Source organism: Dermacentor silvarum, chromosome 6 (assembly GCF_013339745.2).
Source record: "Dermacentor silvarum isolate Dsil-2018 chromosome 6, BIME_Dsil_1.4, whole genome shotgun sequence".
Classification (NCBI taxonomy): Eukaryota; Metazoa; Arthropoda; class Arachnida; order Ixodida; family Ixodidae; genus Dermacentor; species Dermacentor silvarum.
In genome coordinates this window covers 96,574,356-96,592,481 of record NC_051159.1, presented here as the reverse complement: position 1 = coordinate 96,592,481, position 18,126 = coordinate 96,574,356, and the positions used below count along the sequence as shown (strand labels likewise).

The 18,126-nt window shown below is 51.0% G+C and overlaps 1 protein-coding gene across 1 annotated transcript in view; it reads right to left on the bottom strand.

Annotated features, from left to right (window-relative positions):
* LOC119455719 (protein timeless homolog) overlaps nt 1–18,126 on the bottom strand; it is a 317,713-nt gene that overhangs the window by 134,164 nt on the left and 165,423 nt on the right. The window contains exon 16 of the mRNA XM_037717145.2: nt 16,276–16,360. Coding sequence (XP_037573073.1) covers nt 16,276–16,360 — 85 coding nt within the window. The remainder of the gene's footprint in view (nt 1–16,275; nt 16,361–18,126) is intronic.

Here is an 18,126-nt window from a genome sequence, read left to right as displayed (position 1 = left end):
TCTCCTCGGTTTCCTCCCGGGCGACTCCAATGCCACCAAAGCGGCGGCTTCCGCATATCGCTTTAAGTGCAACGCCAGCACACACACATATACGCAAACTCGTCCCACGCCATTCTCTCCCCAAGATGCAGAGAAAAACGCGCGCGCATCACTCGAATCGCATACGCGAATTCGGCTTGCGGGCGCTCCCTCGAAAGCGAGCTCATCTTGTCTCGCGCAAGCATCGGGTCGCCGAAGCGTTCGCTGGAGAGGCGATTCGAGGGCCGCTCGCCGCCGGAGTCGGGTCGAGCCCACAACCGGGGCGCGGCAAACTAGGGAACGGCTCGGTCGCAGCGTCGCCCCATTCATTTCTTCATTTCCGATTTGCACGCGCGATGAGGCCCGAACGCGCGCTCGCGCACTCCCTTCCCTGAAACAGCCCGAACGATGCCGCAATTTACGAGGAAGGAAAACGGGTTGAAGCGAGGGAGAGGGAGGGGAAGTTGGGGGAGAGGAGAAAAACTAGAGGAGAGAGAGTTCCGATAGAAAGCTCGCGACCTCTATCATCCTATCGCAAAGGCGCGCCTTCTTCTCCACTCTCAGAGACCTCCACTGCACCATATCCCCTCTTGACTTTCTTTTCCGCTGGGCGAACGCGGAGCGATCGGTTCCGCGTGTCTGCGAGATAATGAACTCCCGTACATTGTCGTCATTCGATTGCCCGCTTTGTGGCCCCGCTCGCAACTCTATAGCTTAGCGTCGTAATCCACCGTGAATAGAGCGTTCGTTTCGGCGACCGGCTTTCACCAGCGGGCCGACGCGACGTCATTAGCGTGTTTTGAGCGGCGGCGGCCGCAACCGGATATCAAACGGACAAGCAAGCACACAAGCGGAGAGAAACAAAGGAAGTGTGTAAGCCACGCGTCCTCGTATTCGGATTTCGGCGTTGTACAGTTTCCCGTCGTTCTCCCCGTCCTTATCTAACGAAATGAACGAGCCTAGTCGTAATGAGAGTTGTCGAGAATTCAGAACTTTGTTGAGCAGAAAAGCGGAATTGTCACGAGGCATCGAAGGACAGCTCGGTTCCAATCGCGCATGTACGAACACCCCAAATATTCGTGTGTGGCTAGTATTTGCAGCCGACATCAGAGCGAACTGATGACTGTAGGCGGTGGATGCAGAAATCCGGCTGGCTATACGCGAAGGCACGTACGTTGCACCCTTGCGAAGCTGCACGAAGTAATGTTGCAGTTCTTGGCAGACACGCTTAACTGTCGGTTTCTCTTTTTGTCTTGGACCAACACATGGCGGTCACGTGAGGGATCTCCCATTCCATTAGGAAGTGATGCAGTTCAGATCACTTCTGAATTTCCCTCTTTAGTTAGCACTGTTGTCTTGAGCCTAATTACAGGGAAGTTGCTGTGTTTTCACCCAAATATTGATCTAACTCTTGGTCCCTATAACCATCACATTCGTAGATAAACGAAGCGAGCTGGACTTCTTTTCTACGTAACAGTACCTGCACACCAACCGAAACCATTACGACATGGAACCTTAAGGAAACGAAGAAAACTAGACAATCAGGCGTATGAACTTTTTTTTTTTTTTTTATGAGTACTATTTGTACACCCACTCCGCAATGCGCAATGAAGAAGCACAAAGTTAGCGCGAAGGTCCTTAACTTGCCTTCGGTGCGAGTGCCTGTTAATTGAAAAGCGTCTTGTTTACCCAACCAGTCACCCTCGTGAATTACCAGCATCATTAGTTTAATTAATATTTTTGAGATATGGAAACGACGATACGGCTTGAACCAGTAAGACGTTATTCAGCCAAAACTCATGCGAACCTAACCACGCGAAACAAGCGAAAGAAAGATAGAGATCACTCATACTTGAAGACTACTTTGAGCAAGGCCTATTCGTACGACCAAACCGCCGGTCATCAATCTCAAATTCATCGCGAAATAGCGCGGGTGTGCGTGGTAAAGGCGCACAGGCGCCGGCGTGAGCCTTTACCGTGCATTTTCTTTCAGCCAAACGAGAAAACAAAATGCGGCCTTTAAAACGCTGGACTCGTGCCTACTCCGGTGACAAATGGATCCAAGGCCCAGACAGACTCTCTCTCTCTCCTTTTCACTCTCTCTCTCTCTTCGCGCAATTCCGTTGGAAAGACGCACGCGAAATGCGAAATGGGACCACGCGTTAGGCCTGCAAGCACGTACGTGCACGCGATCTCTCTCCCAGAAAGGGCCGTGCCCGGAAGCAATGCGAAACAAGGACGGAAGCAATCGGAATAGTTCCGCCGGAAAGGCGGAAGTTTGCTCGAAGACGCTTCGTGCGGCTCGAGCCGACAATCCATCTATGCCGACGAAAGGCGACGGCCTTCAGTAAATTTCCTACTTCGAACGACCTATTACTTACCCTCGCTAGAACAGCAGAATGTTGAAAAACAGCAGACCTGCCCGCGAGCAATTGAGAACGCAGATTCAGTATCGCGAGCGAGCGAAATTAATGCTGTTCGGAAAACGAATGACAGCTAAGCAAACCAGTGTATAGCGATGAAAAGTAGCGTAATTGAAAGAGATAAAGAGGGGTGAAATAATCTTGCGGATTACGTATCGCATGTCCCGCAATTTTGAAAGGTTTTTACGTCCTGCCAGTACGCATCCATAACGTCTCCCACACGCCGCACCATGGTGTCGCCGGAAGGACAGGAATAGTATCGGCTGACAGTGGCCAACCATTTTGTTATCGGAGAAACACCTGTTTCTGTTTTAGGTTAAGCGAAGCGAATTGCCACCGTTACAATAGCAGTTATTGAGAAATGCACTGCGAAATGAAATAAAATTGTACGGCAAGTCACTACTACGCGAGGCTCCAGCACAATCATCACGAACTTCATCAGCCTATTTTATGCCAGATTGCCGCAGGCAAGAAATGCCTCACCAAGACAATTCGCATCACATTTGTCCTGCGCGAACACAACACACTCTGTGTGCGAAAACTTACTAATATCATAACGCCCCGCCAAATCTTCGTCGGTCACTATTAAGAAGATGACAGTAGTGAAAAGAACATAAATTCCGCATATAGAGTTCAGTTTGAAAACTTCGGGGTAAAGAAGAACAAGACGAACCGGTGAAAAAAAGCTACCCGCAACTCTCCCTCCTTCCATCAATATTTCCCTTTTTGCGCCAGGGTAAAAATCTGAAGTACCTAATCAGACGGAAGAAATCAGTACCACCGTCAATGGGAGTTAAAAGCGAGTCGTCCCCTGGGGGGGTGAAACCCAGGGCATAAAGACAATGTGAAAGTTCAAGGCGTTAAGAGACCGCGGCAATCGCTGGCAAGCACGGGCAGGAGGCAAGCGAATACGCTGCAAGACGGCCGCTAGGGGTCGAAATATATGAATTCAAATTAACCGAGCGCGCGCGGCCGGGGTAACTATCGCGGTGTAGCCGAAATGGCCCGTCATAAAAGGAATGGGCCGCGTTCGCACTAGCGTCGAAGCGCCAGGGCTCAGTTCAATTCTCGGTAGTGTCGTTTCCGGGTTACATCAAAGGTTGTGCTTCCTAGATTCGTTCCAGCAGGAAGGCAAGCGTGTGTGCGTGTTCGGGGGGAGGGGGGGGGGGGCTAAGGGGGAGGAGGGGGTAGGCATCTTATCTCAGTAACGGCCCGCCCGATCCTCGTTTTCTCGCGGGAGCAATTTGCGCGTGTTGATAAGCAGCGCAGTAATACGCTTCTGTCCCCGATGGCCTGGCGGCACGCTCGACGAATGCGCGCCAGTTGAAATATCTGTCGAAACCTCCGCCAGGCAGTCTCTTCAGACACCTCCCCCACCCCGAAGTGAAGAGATCGATATGAAATTTCCGCGAGGTGCGAGGTTCTACAATAAACAAGACTTCAACGCTCCGATCTCGCATTCGAGATGCGCGTTAATGAAGAACGGACTCCGGAGAGTCCGGGTGTCGCGTGCAGTACACATCAACTCTACAAGCTAAGGTGCTCCAATTTCCGCGCGAGTACGGTAAAGAGCAGGGCATTTTGTGTGTCCACACAGTGGTAGGTGCTGCTTGCGCAAGTTTGCACTTTCTCCTGCGAAGGTGAACGCTCTGCTAATGACCAAGAAATCCAAGATTACATTCGCCGACTACATGACATCGTTTAAATGCGGACAATTTGCGAACCTCTTGAACATCTAAAGAGCGCCGGTTCAAAGGTTCAGATGGCCGAGTTATCGCCAACAAACTCCAGCGTTCCGTTGAAGCACCTCCAATAGCAGCGTTTCGCCTCATATTATAGATAACGCACGTGCTATCAGTATGGGGCTCTTAAATACAAGAAACGCGGATGCCCGGCAGTATTAAAAAGACCCGGACAGCAGCTTCGCATGTAGCGCCGAGCTTTGCCTATCCCTTAAAAAAAAAAAAAATCCTAACATAAACAGGCGCGTTGGCGAGGCGTAGGCGATCCGATTCCGAAGAGAGCCGCCTAAAGCAGGCGCGGTAGAGAGCAAGAAATGCGAAGCCACGAGACCAGTCGCTCACAAATGCCACGAGGGGCGGCAAAAACCAAAAGGCAATTCCCTGAGCAGGGAATTACGGCTCGCTTCCTACTCGGCCGGGGAAATAGGGAGAGATAGAAAAGGCGGTGGCCCGGCAGCTCTTACTCGTTGTCTTCAGCGGCCTAATCCGTCTTCACCCCGTGCACTGCCTAATCACATGCGGCGGCAGTGGCTTCGAGCTGAAGCCACGCAAGGCCGGCTTGCCTACAACGCCACCGATACACGCGCTCTCCCTAAAAGAGAGCATCACTGGCAAAGATGCACCGAGCATCAGCAGCGAGGATAGCGATCGAGGTACGTGCCAGTGCACTGCCTTTTCCTAAGCAGCATATGCGTCGGCGTCCACGCCACCTATACACTCACGCGACTAGCAGGACGGTTGCCTGAATAGCGGACCACCCGTGGCCGTCAACATCGACGCGCCGAGCGTTTGTTTCCGAAAAAAAAAAAAAAAAGAAAGAAAGATCAAACAGAAAGCTTGAGACTAAATTTTTCCATGTACTGGTAACCGTCCAAGAACGGCTCGTAACTTCCCACCACGCTGTCCCGATATTTCTAGGCCTGAGTACCGAAGAAAGAGCGGGGTACGCCACTGCCCTGCAGTGTACAAGGCAAGAGGACGCCATGAAACGTTTATCGCACCTTCATCGGGGGGGGTCCCAACTCCTAGCGCGCCGGTCTCCAGCGGGGATCCTTTAATCCGGGGGTAAAGCGAGTCGCCCCGCAAGAAACCCCAACCGCAACACCGGCGTGCCACCTCCCCACACATACAAACACACACATACATCACGCGCCTATTGCCAAGGGCAGCAAACGCTACGGCCGCTGCGTGGCTTGGCCGCCCCCTCCCCAAAATGAAGGGTATCACTCAAGAAAGCCCCGGGGTTCGCGCCTCCCCGCGCTCCTCCCAGGAGTGCCCTCGTGCGCGCCGACGTGAAACGCCAGACGCTAACGACCCCGCCGCGCGACTCTCGCCGCTGTGCCAGCGCTAGTGGCTGCTTCTCCTCGTTGCGTCTGCGCTCGGCAGGAAGACAGCTTTACAGGGGCTGTAAACTGTAACAGGCTAAATAAAGCAAAACTGCATGGCCATTGGGATGTGCGTGGCAAGGAGTTAAAACTGTCCGCATACGCGTGTCTGTTCGACGAACGATTATCATTGCGGCTCCCTGCACCAACCGAGGAGATGCGATGGGAATTTCTCTAAAGCGGCGCAAATCCAAAATCCGGAAAAGAGAGTTCGGCTAAAGAGCACCGACTGATTTAGAATAACTGAAAATTATGGTGTTGTCCACCCGACAAGTGAGGTAAGTATACTTCGCTACGTTCAAGCATAATGCAATCACGAAGCAGAGCAGCACGACAGAAGGCCATCGCGCTGTGAATATATTTGTCGTCAAGCTGCATTAGGACGCTGCTTAACGTTGTAAACACGCCATGTCAGCGACAAATACCTAGGAAAAAATGAAAAGACCAGAAGACAGCACAACAGTGAACAGATGTATGTAAACCGGCGCAATGACACAGCATGAAAAAAAAAAGACACACAGAGAGAGATAGACATCTTCTTTCTTTCTTCTTCTTTCTGGGGTTTCACGTGCCAAAACCAGTTCTGATTATGAGACACGCCGTAGTGGAGGGCTCCGGATTAATTTTGACCACCTGGGGTTCTTTAACGTGCACTACAACGCAAGCACACGGGCGTTTTTGCATTTCGCCTCCATCGAAATGCGGCCGCCGCGGCCGGGACTCAATCCCGCGATCTCGTGCTCAGCAGCACAACGCCTTAGCTGACTGAGCCACCGCGGCGGGTGGAGAGATAGACAGATGCAGTAGTTGATTACAACACATGGTAAAGATTTAAATATGCAAGACGAAGGCTTACTCACTCTGTGCGCCGCCAAACGAAATAAACTCGCTGGCTGATACGCTATTATCCCCGAGGTTACAAACGGAAGTACGACATAAAGCCGCAACGTATACGCCTCACTTCAGAACACCAGTTATACGTGTTGATTAGGAAATACGACACAGCTGCCAACACGAAAAACTACGCCCTTTGTACAAGGCCAGTATTCACCAGACTGTTGTCTCGCGGAAAGTAGATCACTGCACCAGCTAAGTACATAAATTATCCACGCCCAGGCAAGAAACGGCGAGACGTGTACTCCTGTCACACGGGCGGGAGTAATTTAACGCGGAGCTCCGTGTGTTTTGTTGTTGGAGAAAGCTTGCTTGGCAACAAATAGACAACCATAGAAAAAACAAAAAACGAAATGAGCAGATGCCCAAGTACGCCGCACAGTACGCCATGATTTATGTATATTTAAGGCCCCGTGAAGTACCACGCTAGCAGCCGGGCGCGACGGGTACGAGGCTGGGTTTCGTTCGCTGTGTACCAGAGGCGCGCCTACCCGTCGTCCCGACACCCACCTTCCTTCCCAGTGCGCGCAAGATTCACGACCTGTCCCGCCAGAAAATTGAACAACGGCGAGCGCGTCCTGCGCGGCTCGTCGTGCGTACACTGTCGCTGGCGCTGGGCCCGCTCGGCTGGGTCGGGGCAAGCAAACAATTTAGGCGGCGAAGACGCCGCGCGGCAACCAAATAATCTCCGAGAAGCAGCGACAAAGACGTCGGGTCTCCTCCGAGTGCGTCTCGCTCGCTGTCTCCGTCTGGGAGGGGGAGCCCAGAGGGCCGTCACGTCATACATCTCACTTTAAGGTAAACTGCGGGGTCTCGGAAGGGACAGCGAGGGAGAGAAGGATAGAAAAAGGAACAAGGAAGAGCGGGAACAGGGAAAGCAGCAAGAAAACGAGCGCATACATACGCCAGCACACTAGCTCGCTCGCTCGCAGAGGCGAATACATAGGCACGCTCTCGCGAGCGCCAGCCACTGTAAATATTTATTAGGCCCACCACTGCAGGCCTTCTTTCCCTTCTTCCCTTCTCCAGGGACTGGCCTATTTGCCCTAAGCCACCGCGCGCCCGTCTGCGTGCGGCGAGATATCCACGACGACGACGACCACCACCACATTTTGCAGCAGGCGAGCCTAGCCTCACTCCGCTCACCGTCCGGAATACGAACGACTCCGCCAGACGACGACATACATGAATGCGCGCCGCATCAGCCAAGCGGGCGCCCGACCGGCCGGCAGGCAGGCAGGCCCGGTTCGCTATACGGGTAGGAAAACGCGATCACGTGATCCCAAATTCATGGCGACCGGGCGAATAGCGAAAACGCGCGCAAAGTTTGGCCGAAAGGCAGCTCGAGTTATTATTATAGCGGCCGCGTCGGCAGGGTTCTCTCGCAGGCAACGCTGTTGCAGCCGCAGCCATCTCTGACGCCGCAGCCAAGCGCAGCACCTTGCTTACTTATTCAAAGCCCCCGAGCGGGGCTTCAAACGCTGCTTGCAGGAAAGAGGGGGAACGAACGGCGAGTCATCACGCTGAGCCTATCGGGGGGGGGGGGGGGGGGGGGGGCTCAGGAACCTTGGGCCCTGAGGGATGGCGGCAGTAGGGCAAGCCAGCAGCGGACGCGTCGTCACACCAAGATACATAATACACGCGATATATGGCCCGGCAGAGCTCTGTGCGACGCGTTGCGCAGCCTTATGGGTTGTGGCGAAATTTGTAGGGCTCAGAGTCGCTAGTGCTCGCGGCGATGAGTCTAGGCTGAGGAAGTAAAGCGGCGCTATAGAAATAGCGAGGCGAAGGTTGCTGTACAGAGAAATTTTGTCGAAAGTATATAGTATTCAATCTTGAGAACTTACCCGGTCGCTAGCGCCTGCTTCCGACGTTGAGGAAGTGGAGGTTATGGGGGCGCCAAACTAAAACGGAGCGAGAACCCAGCTATAACGCGTCTAAACCAGGAAGCCGACGCTGCCTAGGTGCTGAGAGAAATCTGTGCATAACAGAACAGGTCATTCATCACTTCCTCCCTCCGCGGGGGTGGCGTTCAATATTGACGAGGAAACAGAACTTGCCGCGGAAAGCCTTGCCAGAGGCTTCTCAGTTCTCTCCTCCATTCCGTTCCCGGTTTTTCTCATCCCTTTCACTCGATGCTGGATATATGAAACCGACGAAATACAGAAAAAAGAAAAAAGCTTAAGGAAACCTTCCTCGGGTCTGCCCGTATAGACGCAGCTTACAAGACCTCTAAACAAGAAACATTTTTTTTTTTTTACATACGTGTTCAAATTCGTGAAAGGGAACGCTTCCATCCGTAGAGTGAAGCGCCACATTTGTAAACCGAGTTGTATAATACAGAAAAAAAAATAATAATTAAGAGAAGGAAAAAAAAGCAAATATATTTATGTGGAAAAACTTAACAATAAGAAACGAATGAGAAAAGGAGGCAATTTCTACAGAAATATGTCTTCAAACAATGCGCCAGCCAGTGCACATACTTTCTAACGCGCGCGCCATCGCATCTGTTCCTTCCCTGTTCCTTAAGCGGGAAAAAAAAACGAGAAAGAAAGGAAGACAGGGATGAAAGGGGAGGCTGATTATCTCCAGGAAACGGAGCGTTCAGAAAGCAAGCACCATTGCGAAAGCTAAATCGAATTCAGCGACCTCGATTCGCTCCAGAGAAAACGGCATCTTCAACTGTTCCACCGCAAGTGTGACCACTTGGAGGAAAGCAAAACAATCGGAGATCGCTCCCCTCCGCGCCCCTTCCAGTGGAAAGCACCTCGGCGGCAGTGTGATCTTCGCACTCCCAATCTAGCAAGGGCCATTGTTTCCTCGACTGCTTCTTTCTCCCTGTAATACCTCATCATCACCCTATATATACATATTTTTTTTATTTTTTTTTTTTGCTTTTGATCCGGAACCTTTCTTCAACTAAAGAGATAGAAGGAAAGAAAACAAAAACTATAAAAGTAGCCCAGCCTGCCAACCGTGATGACTGCCATTAGCGCAGCGAAATGTCCTTTTGATGGCCTTTTCGAGGCAATGCCGCCAACGTTCTGGATAGACCGCCCACCAGGCCATCACCTTCTCATCATCAACACTGCACGGGGTGAGTCTATATTCGGTAAAGCCCCATTAAATGTTCTAATAGTCGGCATAAAGGAAAAATGAAAGCAAAAGAAGCGCTGGCCATAGAGCGACGGCGCAAGTAATGCGTCGGCACTTATGAAGCGTATAAGACCCGACGAAGCGGTTAGAGCGCCCCGCGCTTCTGCCGCGTCACCTGCCAGGAAAGCCAACATCAGGTTATAGTTAACACATAGTATGCGGTGGCGTTATTGTTTACTCGAGTAACTCCGCGGAACGGACACAAAATGGGTGGGGGGGGGGGGGGGGACGGGCGCCCAAGAAGCTATATTATCTCGCATAGCGCGCGCCGCGACATACAAATGATGAAGTGGCGAACTCTGTAACTTGGGCGCGCGAATCTTCACTTTTCCCTTGCGCGGGAAACTGCATTCCCGCGACTGCCGCATTCACGTATAAAAATGGCGCTTCTCACGCTCGCGACAGGAGAAATATTCATGAACGCAGCTCTCTTAAGTGTCCATTCGCCTAATGGCACCCTGCATATGGTGCGCTGTCACCAAACGCACACGCCTAACGCACGCCTTATTTTACGAGCAGGCGTTAAATTACTCGCTTCCACATAAATTCTTTATTTCTTCTTGTTTTGTCATTTACGGCGCCGCGTTCCATAAAAGAGTGCGCCTGCAAGGAGCGCTTGTAAGCGAAAACATTCATACCCGCCCCAGCGGCGCGCGCTAAGTGGTTGTTCGCTTAATGGCGTCGCGCAAACGTCTCGCCATATGCCCCTTCCTTTCCTTCCCCGCCCAACGCACGACAGCTATGAATTCGTCAGCAGCAACCATGTCGCCAGCGGCGAAACGATGGACGCGACCCCTACGCACGCCCGTCCATTATTGATGACCCGACGACCGCCAGAAGCCGCGCGCGTCAGTCATGAGTTGCCGTTCATGACGGCGAGGAGGAACGGAGGGAGGGAGCGGTGCCTGCGCGGTCGACGTGTATCCCCACGCCATATGCAGAAGAAAGCAGAGCGGTATGCGTCACACTACGCGCAAACTGCGGAACGCGACGTCGAAGTGAGGTTCATGCTGGCTTAAATTTCTAATACGTGGATAACTTTCAAGTTGCTAGGGCGCTGCCGAATATAGCATGTCTTATATGGTACATTGGACGGATTCCTGCCGCGCTCAAACTGTTTCTATGCCTGTTTTTTTTTTTTTTTTTCTTTCTTCCCCCCCCCCCCCCTCTATTCAAGGGCTTGGCGCAAAGCTCATGTACACAAAAAAAAAAAAAACAATAAAATGCGTAAATAAACGATGCTGTCGTCCAACTCAGTTCGCAGCGATACGGAGTCCTGGCGAGATTGGCGCTAGAGAACAGAGAAAGGCTGCGCATGTCGAACGTGCTAGCTGCTCCCAGAGCATTCGGAGTAGCCACGAGATCGAATTTCTGTCGTATCTCGTTCGAAGGTGGGAGCGCCGAAAAGCGCTCCGAGCTGGAACGCGCCGCACTGAATAAACCAGGCGAATGTGTTCCGAACACTCGATTTGGACCAGTCGCACGTAGACCGCACCGCGAGAGCACTCTGGACCACTATAGAAAGCGACCATTCAAACGTACCGTAAGTGTGCCTCACTCTGTCCTTGCATGTATTCCATGTATTCCTTGCATGTATTATGCACGGTGAGAACTTTTTATACGCCTGGCAATTCGACAACCTGCCCGCGGTTAAACGGCAGACCACGCACAGAGTTTGAGTCGAAACAAAGACGATGCGACGCGCTAAGCGTTGCAGGATGTAGGTTTCTTACAGGGCAGATTTTCTACAACTATACAACGATTACGATCGACGCACGTACGGCATATTGGCACGTCACGTCAACGCACCTCGGTTAAGTCGCTACGTATGCACTGAACGACGAACTAGATGACGGCAAACGATCAAACACTCATCCGATTACGGAATTAGACACGGTACAAGTTATTACCAAAGGTTAGGTCAGCCCTCCAGTCCAAAAGGTTCTGACACTTTGGCAGGTGTCGACCATGGTCGTGTGAGGTAAAACGCCAAAATGATTACAGTAAACAGGGAGATTTATAAACAGCGTCCCAAAGAGGTTTTTGCCCACGTAAGAACCCAAACGTCTTTAAAGGAGGCTTTTTTGCGTTAATTCGTACTCTCTTCGCGTTTTTCTTTGCGCCTGGTCAATAGCGTCGAATAACTTTTGGTCCCCTGATTTTAAAACTCGCTAATGGATGGCCTGTTATACGGCTAAATAGAGAGCTTTAGATTAGAGGACGCAAGCCGCACCCAAGCGTTGGAGGACGCAAACTCCACTGTGGGCCCTTTGGGCTCGTTTGTACAGCCAGCGGTTCGCGGCCCCCCACGATTGGGTGCTGTTTGAGTCTCCTAATATAAAACTTTCTATGACAAACGCGAACGCAACAAAGAAAATATATAAAAAAAGAAAATTGCGATCAACATAGTTAAAACGTAGGCCATTTAACCCGCTCGAGTTCATTCGTATGCACCACACATTAAGGCCACAACACGAACAAGCTGGATTGATTACAGCCCCGCCCTAACGGACGGCAGGAAAAAAAAAAAAAAAAAAAAGCAGCAGCGTAAGTAAGGGCAAGCGCTATAGCTGAACCGTGGCTAATAATTTAAAACCGAGGACGGAAGCGTGTTCCAGTTGTCCCGCCATGAGCGATGACGAAGCAGGACATAAGAGAGAGAGAAAAAAAAAAGGCAAGGACAGAGTCGTGCGCGAGCGCGCTCGTGCGAACGTCCGCAGACAGGCTCTGTGGCGGTTTTAGTGTGGTGGTTTTAACACGCCCCGCAGCAAGTAAACTATACTTTCCCATCTGAAAGTTCAAGCCCCTTCCCGGTCCGACTGCGCGGCAAACTTTGTTTCACAAGAAGACCCTGTCCCGGTAAATTCCGGGAGGCCTTCGCACGGTCAGCGCGAGAACCGACAGGAATTGAACGCACGAAGTCGCGCTCGCTAAACGAAATTGAGGGCAACAAATTCGCGCTCAACCGCGATCCGAGGAAGGCGAGGCGAGTGCGTGTGTGTGTAAAGGGGAGCGGGGGGGGGGGGGGGGGGGGGGGGGGGGCGAGAGCCTTTCGGTCCTTCCGCCCATACGTCCAGCAACCGGGCCAAGGGGGACTCATAGGAAACATTCCTGGGGTGACTTGTACGAGTCCCGTAGGAGAGGCGGCGGCCGAAATGTATCCAATATGTGCCCAGCCTCCTCCGCGTTCTTATATCTTTCTTTTTTTTTATGTTCTTTTCTCCTTTGGCCTGACGTGTATATACCGTTAAAGCGCGCGGAAGGCGGACAGGGCGTCTCGAGACAAAGAGCGGGCGAGCGTATTTCGTATTCAACACCGCGGTCCCTGAGCAGCAAGCAGCGTTCCGTTCGCCCAGGCATCGCGCGCCGCTCGCGAAAGAGCTGCCCTCCTTTCTATCTGCGCGCATCGCTTCACCTCCATCTCTCCTTTCCTTTCTTTGTTTCGCTCGCTCTCTTTCTGCTCCTTGCCATGCAACCCTTTGTTCTGCTGTCCTGTCAGAGGGCAGGCAGCTCCTCTGCAAACTCCCGTTTTCTTTTTTTTTTTTTTTTTCATCTCTCTCTTGCTCCGAACGTCTTCTCCTTTGGATCCGTGACTCCTTTATTTCTATCTGGCCCGTGTTTCCCGCGATGCGGGCAAGGAGATAAGTGAAAGAGCAGAAGCTAAAGAACGGGAAAGAAAAACCGGACAGCAATGGGAGATCTTTCGCCCATCGTCCTACCACTCTTCTTCCACCTTTTTTTTTTTTTTTTTCCCTTCTAGAAGCTTTCTTTCGCCGCACCTTTCCTTCGGCCCGCCAAGCGCGCGTCTGCAATGGCGGCGCGGAATTCCAGGCGTGCGAGCGCCCCTCACCCTCGTGCACACTCCCCTCATCTACCGCTTTCCTAACTCGGCATTTCCTCAATATTTCGGCTCACATACAGGCGCGCGGTGGCTGCTTCGGTATCTAAATTGCGGGAAGCGAGACCGAAAGAACTGTCGCCTCGGGCAAGGATCCGCACCGGCACATGCTCGCTCCTACATTCCTTCCAAAACTAAAGAAGGGGAGGTTCAATAATGCCCTCCGCTGCCAATCCGCTTCATTTATTCGTTCCCCTGGGGTCCCAATCCATCGGCGTCCTTGGCTGCCTGGACGACGCCCGACGAAAATGCTGCCGACGCGCTCAGTAGACGTCGAGGCAAGGTCGCGCTCTGGAGGTGGCCTGCTCGCTACTAATGCACGGCGCCGCGTTCTGTCGGACAGCGAGCGAGCGAGCGAGCGAGCGAGCGAGCGAGCAAAAAAAAAAAAAAAAATGTCGCAGCTTCACCCGAAAGGTGAAGCATCAATTTCGATAGCAAATTAGTAGAGAGCTATACGGAGTGAGAGAGAGAGAGAGAGAGAATAACTTTATTGAGAATGCCTGCAGAGTCGATTAGGCTCCCTCCACGCAGGGAGGACGAGCTTTCATCGCGACGCGGCCACTACCTCAGTCTCGTGCGTTATGCTCCTCGAGGTCTTGCTCCCTCGCTACTTCCGCGGGTCCGAGAGGGCCGCCGCCCCCTTCCTGGGGGTGCCGCCCCCCTTATCCTCGGTTTCGCTAGGTTGCTGCCTTCCTAGAGCTGCCGAGACCTGCTGGACGGCCTTGAGTTGTGTCTCTTGGTCGTAGATCCTCGTTGCAGCCTCTAGCTGCGGCGGGATCGTCGTCTTCTCACTGGCTTCTCTCGGATTTATACCACAGTCCCAAAGGATGTGAGCCGCGGTAGCTCGCTCCTTCGCACACAGTCTACACACGTCACTCGTATACACACTCGGACACACGTGCTTAAGGATAGTAGTTTTACCAGCTGTATGAACTTGGACATGCAGCAGCACCAGCAACGCGCAGAACTGTTGTCGACGCCATCGGCGTTTTGCCCGCGTTCGCACCGAACGCGCGCAGCGTTGGTGACTGCATGTGGCCAGGGCCTCTGGGGGCGGCTCGGAGGTTTTCGACGATATCAGAACGGGAAACTCGTCGAGCAGCGTAGGAAGTCTTTACCACCTTCTCGCCTCGCAACGTTTTTAGATAAATACGCATTTGGTGCCGCAGCTAAGTCGCTAAGTCGCCCCCCGGCCTTTCGCGCGACGGAAAAAGTAGCGTTTGCTCTCTATTTATGGTTATTGTAAAAGAGGAAAGAAACGCTTAATTCTGCAGCCCTTCAGGGAGCACGGCGCAGAACGCGCGTTTGTTCTCCGACGTGCGTTCGCTCCCCGTGAAAGCGCGCGGCCCTCGCGCCATTTCATTCGTGCATACAGCGTCCGGATCGCGGCGACGATTTCATCGCCGTTGACGTCATAGGGAACCTCACGGCCACGGCGACGCCGACGGCAGAAATTCGATTTGGAGTGTCCATATAATTGCTATCGCAGTAAAATGAGTTCGTGCGGGAGACGAAGCGCTCACTAACTCGTAAACAGGAAACGCCTGAACGCCCCGCGTAGAGGCTCTGCGGTGGAAACCTCGCATAAAAAGTGTTTTCTGCTCTGCGACCTGCTTCAGGAACCAAAAAGTTCGAAGCAGCTATATTTGTCTATTTGATTTCTAAACAGATTTTTCTTTTTCTGCATCACCATGTAATTGTTAAAGGTTATTACACTATGGCTACGGGCCCCTTCAGTCGCCTGCTGAGATATCGGCACGCCTGCGATCACAGAAAGCTATTGCTCGCATGTGTATGCAGTCAACTTTTTGAGAAAGAGAGTGTGCTTAGTATTTCAAACAAGGCAGACGTTCAGAGTAAAGTGTACACTTGAAATGATCAACAGTGGTCGAACAAGGAATATCTCTGGAGCAAATGTTTGTCGAAACAATGGCTGTAGAGATATCGCTTGTTCGACCACTGCTAATCCTATTGTATTGAATTATAGATAAGCCTTTTGAGAGGCTCCAATAGGAGACCCCAATAAAAAGACAGCAGACCCGTTCAAATAGGAGTCCTACATCAAGAACACGTATGCACTGTTTCTTCTCTTTTTGAAGACGACATTGACTTATAAAACTGAGATTAGGTGCGGAGGAATGGCGTAGGCATGCGAAGAGGTCCAATACTGGCGGACCACTGCGGCCAGCCACTGTCTTTCTTCCCGTTAAACACCGGCGATTATGAAAGAGCGGAGCGTTCTAGCTCATCCATACACGTAATTACCGTTCACGGAATGCTGGGTTAACGAGACGTAAACGTGAGCCGCGCGGTTGGTGGCGCCATCCCGTGGCGAAGTGTTTAACCACAGAGGTACACAGAGCGATTATAATTGTTGCAGTAACTAAACACATCATACTTATCTGCTGGTGCAAATTATCGGCAGCCGTGCAATCAACATGCGGTGCCTTTTGTTTTACATTGCTTAGACGAGTACCACCTATATAACGCAGAAACGCCTCCCACGTTGTTGCTGGCCAAGCATCACAACATCTCGCTACCAGCGTCGTCGCGGCCGTCCACGTTAACCGCAAACCGGTATAACTTCCGTAAAACTTCTCCAATAGGTGGCGACACAAAACATTTATGCCGGACGTGTTTGCCAACGCCGTGAGGGTCTATATTAAATGAACGTTCCTGCATTGTGACACCGCTTCTTAGTCACTGCTGCGAAATGAAGTAATAGCGATAATAAAATCAAAATAACCGCAATCACTCACCGTTTGATGAAATCGTCGAACTGCAACACTTGTTCTCTGTCCGAGTGGTATCCATCTTGTTCTTCCTCCTCCTCCTCCTCATTTCCTAATAGCAAGAAAAAGGGAAAAAAAAAAAAGATTGCTGCTGTGTTTTGTGAGCACACTTCTCCAGGTTACAAACTACTGTGTTTCAATGAATAATTGAAATGAATGAACACACGTCTGCTGTCACTTTTATTAGGTTTCGGTTGCTTCGGGCAACCGCAAAAAGAAGAAAAAAAAAAACAAGAAAAAAAAACGCGTCCCTGCAACTGAGGGTAGAAAATGTCACGGATCAAGAAAGATTTACCGTTACTACTACTTTGCAAGTTTCGGCTTATATACAAGTACTCAGAAGCTCCCCGTTTATGTGCCAGTTTTACACTATGGTGTGCTGACAAAGGTGGGTTCGGGAAATGAGCCATCGAATGTTTTGAAACCATTCAATGTTTTGTAGCCCTCTTTTCTAATGGGGGCAAAAGGTGAAATAAAGACCCGCGTACCTTAACATAAGATACACGAACGTTTCGCAAAAGCACGTAATCGAAACTGGCAGACATTAACGGCACTTTCTATATCTTTTTACAGATTCCATTCACTACAAGGGTAACATCTTTGGACACAACCCGGATTCCACGGTAAGAAATCATAAACATTAAACAAACAAAAAAGAATTATAAGCGTGGGAGCATGAAGGCTGTCATCTTCAAATATTGTCCAGAGCTTTCCAGCGGTCCCTGAGGAAACAAAGAAAATAATAATAATAAGTAAATCGAGGACGCGCTGATGACTAAATTCGATAAGCAAGGCGAGAACATCTTCACTCCAGGTATATTAGCAGGAAAAGACGCGCCGGTGATCGACGAGAAACCCGATTGAAGCGCCTTATTTCGTAGCAATTATTTTCAAACGGCCGAAGCGAAACGAGCAGCGAAAACCGGGCGGCTCCGGCTATCATAACCGAAACACGTCGCTGCCTAATTAATCTTCGCCGGCGCAAAGTAACGATAACGCAATCAACAGCGCACGTCCAAGAAAAAAGATAGCGAGGAAGCTACACTAAAAGAAAAACCTGCATCGCCTGCGGAAGCAGTCTGGAGGCAAGAGGCTGGAGAAATCTCTTGCGACGAGGCGATCCCGGCGCTATAAACTTTTTCCAATAACGTCGTCTCTCTCTCCTGTTCACTCTTTACTCGTACACCTCATTACATCGAAGGCGCATGCCTCACAAGAGAGCTTTATTTTCTTTATTTGCTTACTACTTGTTTTCTTTTACACAAAGGACGAGCGCGTACGCTAATTAACTGACCCTGTTTTAGAAGAAGCGATAGAAGACAGGCACGAAAAAAAAAAAAAAAAAACAATCGCGAGGCAAATAGTCAAACGGCTAAAAACAGGGCGCACTTTAAAAGAAGGCAAAGTGTACCGTCAGAGCCAATTTACTGCCTCATTATACAGGTACATAAGCGTCAGGCGAAATGCCAAGCCATGCGCGATTGAACCAGTCAAAAGGAGGGAAAAAAGTAGTGTAGCTGTATAGAGAAAAGTAAGAATGTATCGTCGGGGCTTTTTTTTTTTTTTTCGTTATTTCCTTATTGTTATTCCAGCGAATTACTCGTGTGAGACTAAGCTAGCTGGCTTGATATTCTGTGCAGTCTCTCGCTTTTTTGCGCGTGCGCAGTCGAGAACTTTGTCTCATGCTGTAACAGCGTCCGCGTAATGCCTTCGTTTCACCGTATCCGGTTTGCTCTCGCTTTTCACGAGTTTCGCGCGGCTTTATCAGTCACTAAATTCAACGACCAACTTGGCTAAATTGCTATTCTGGTTTAGAAA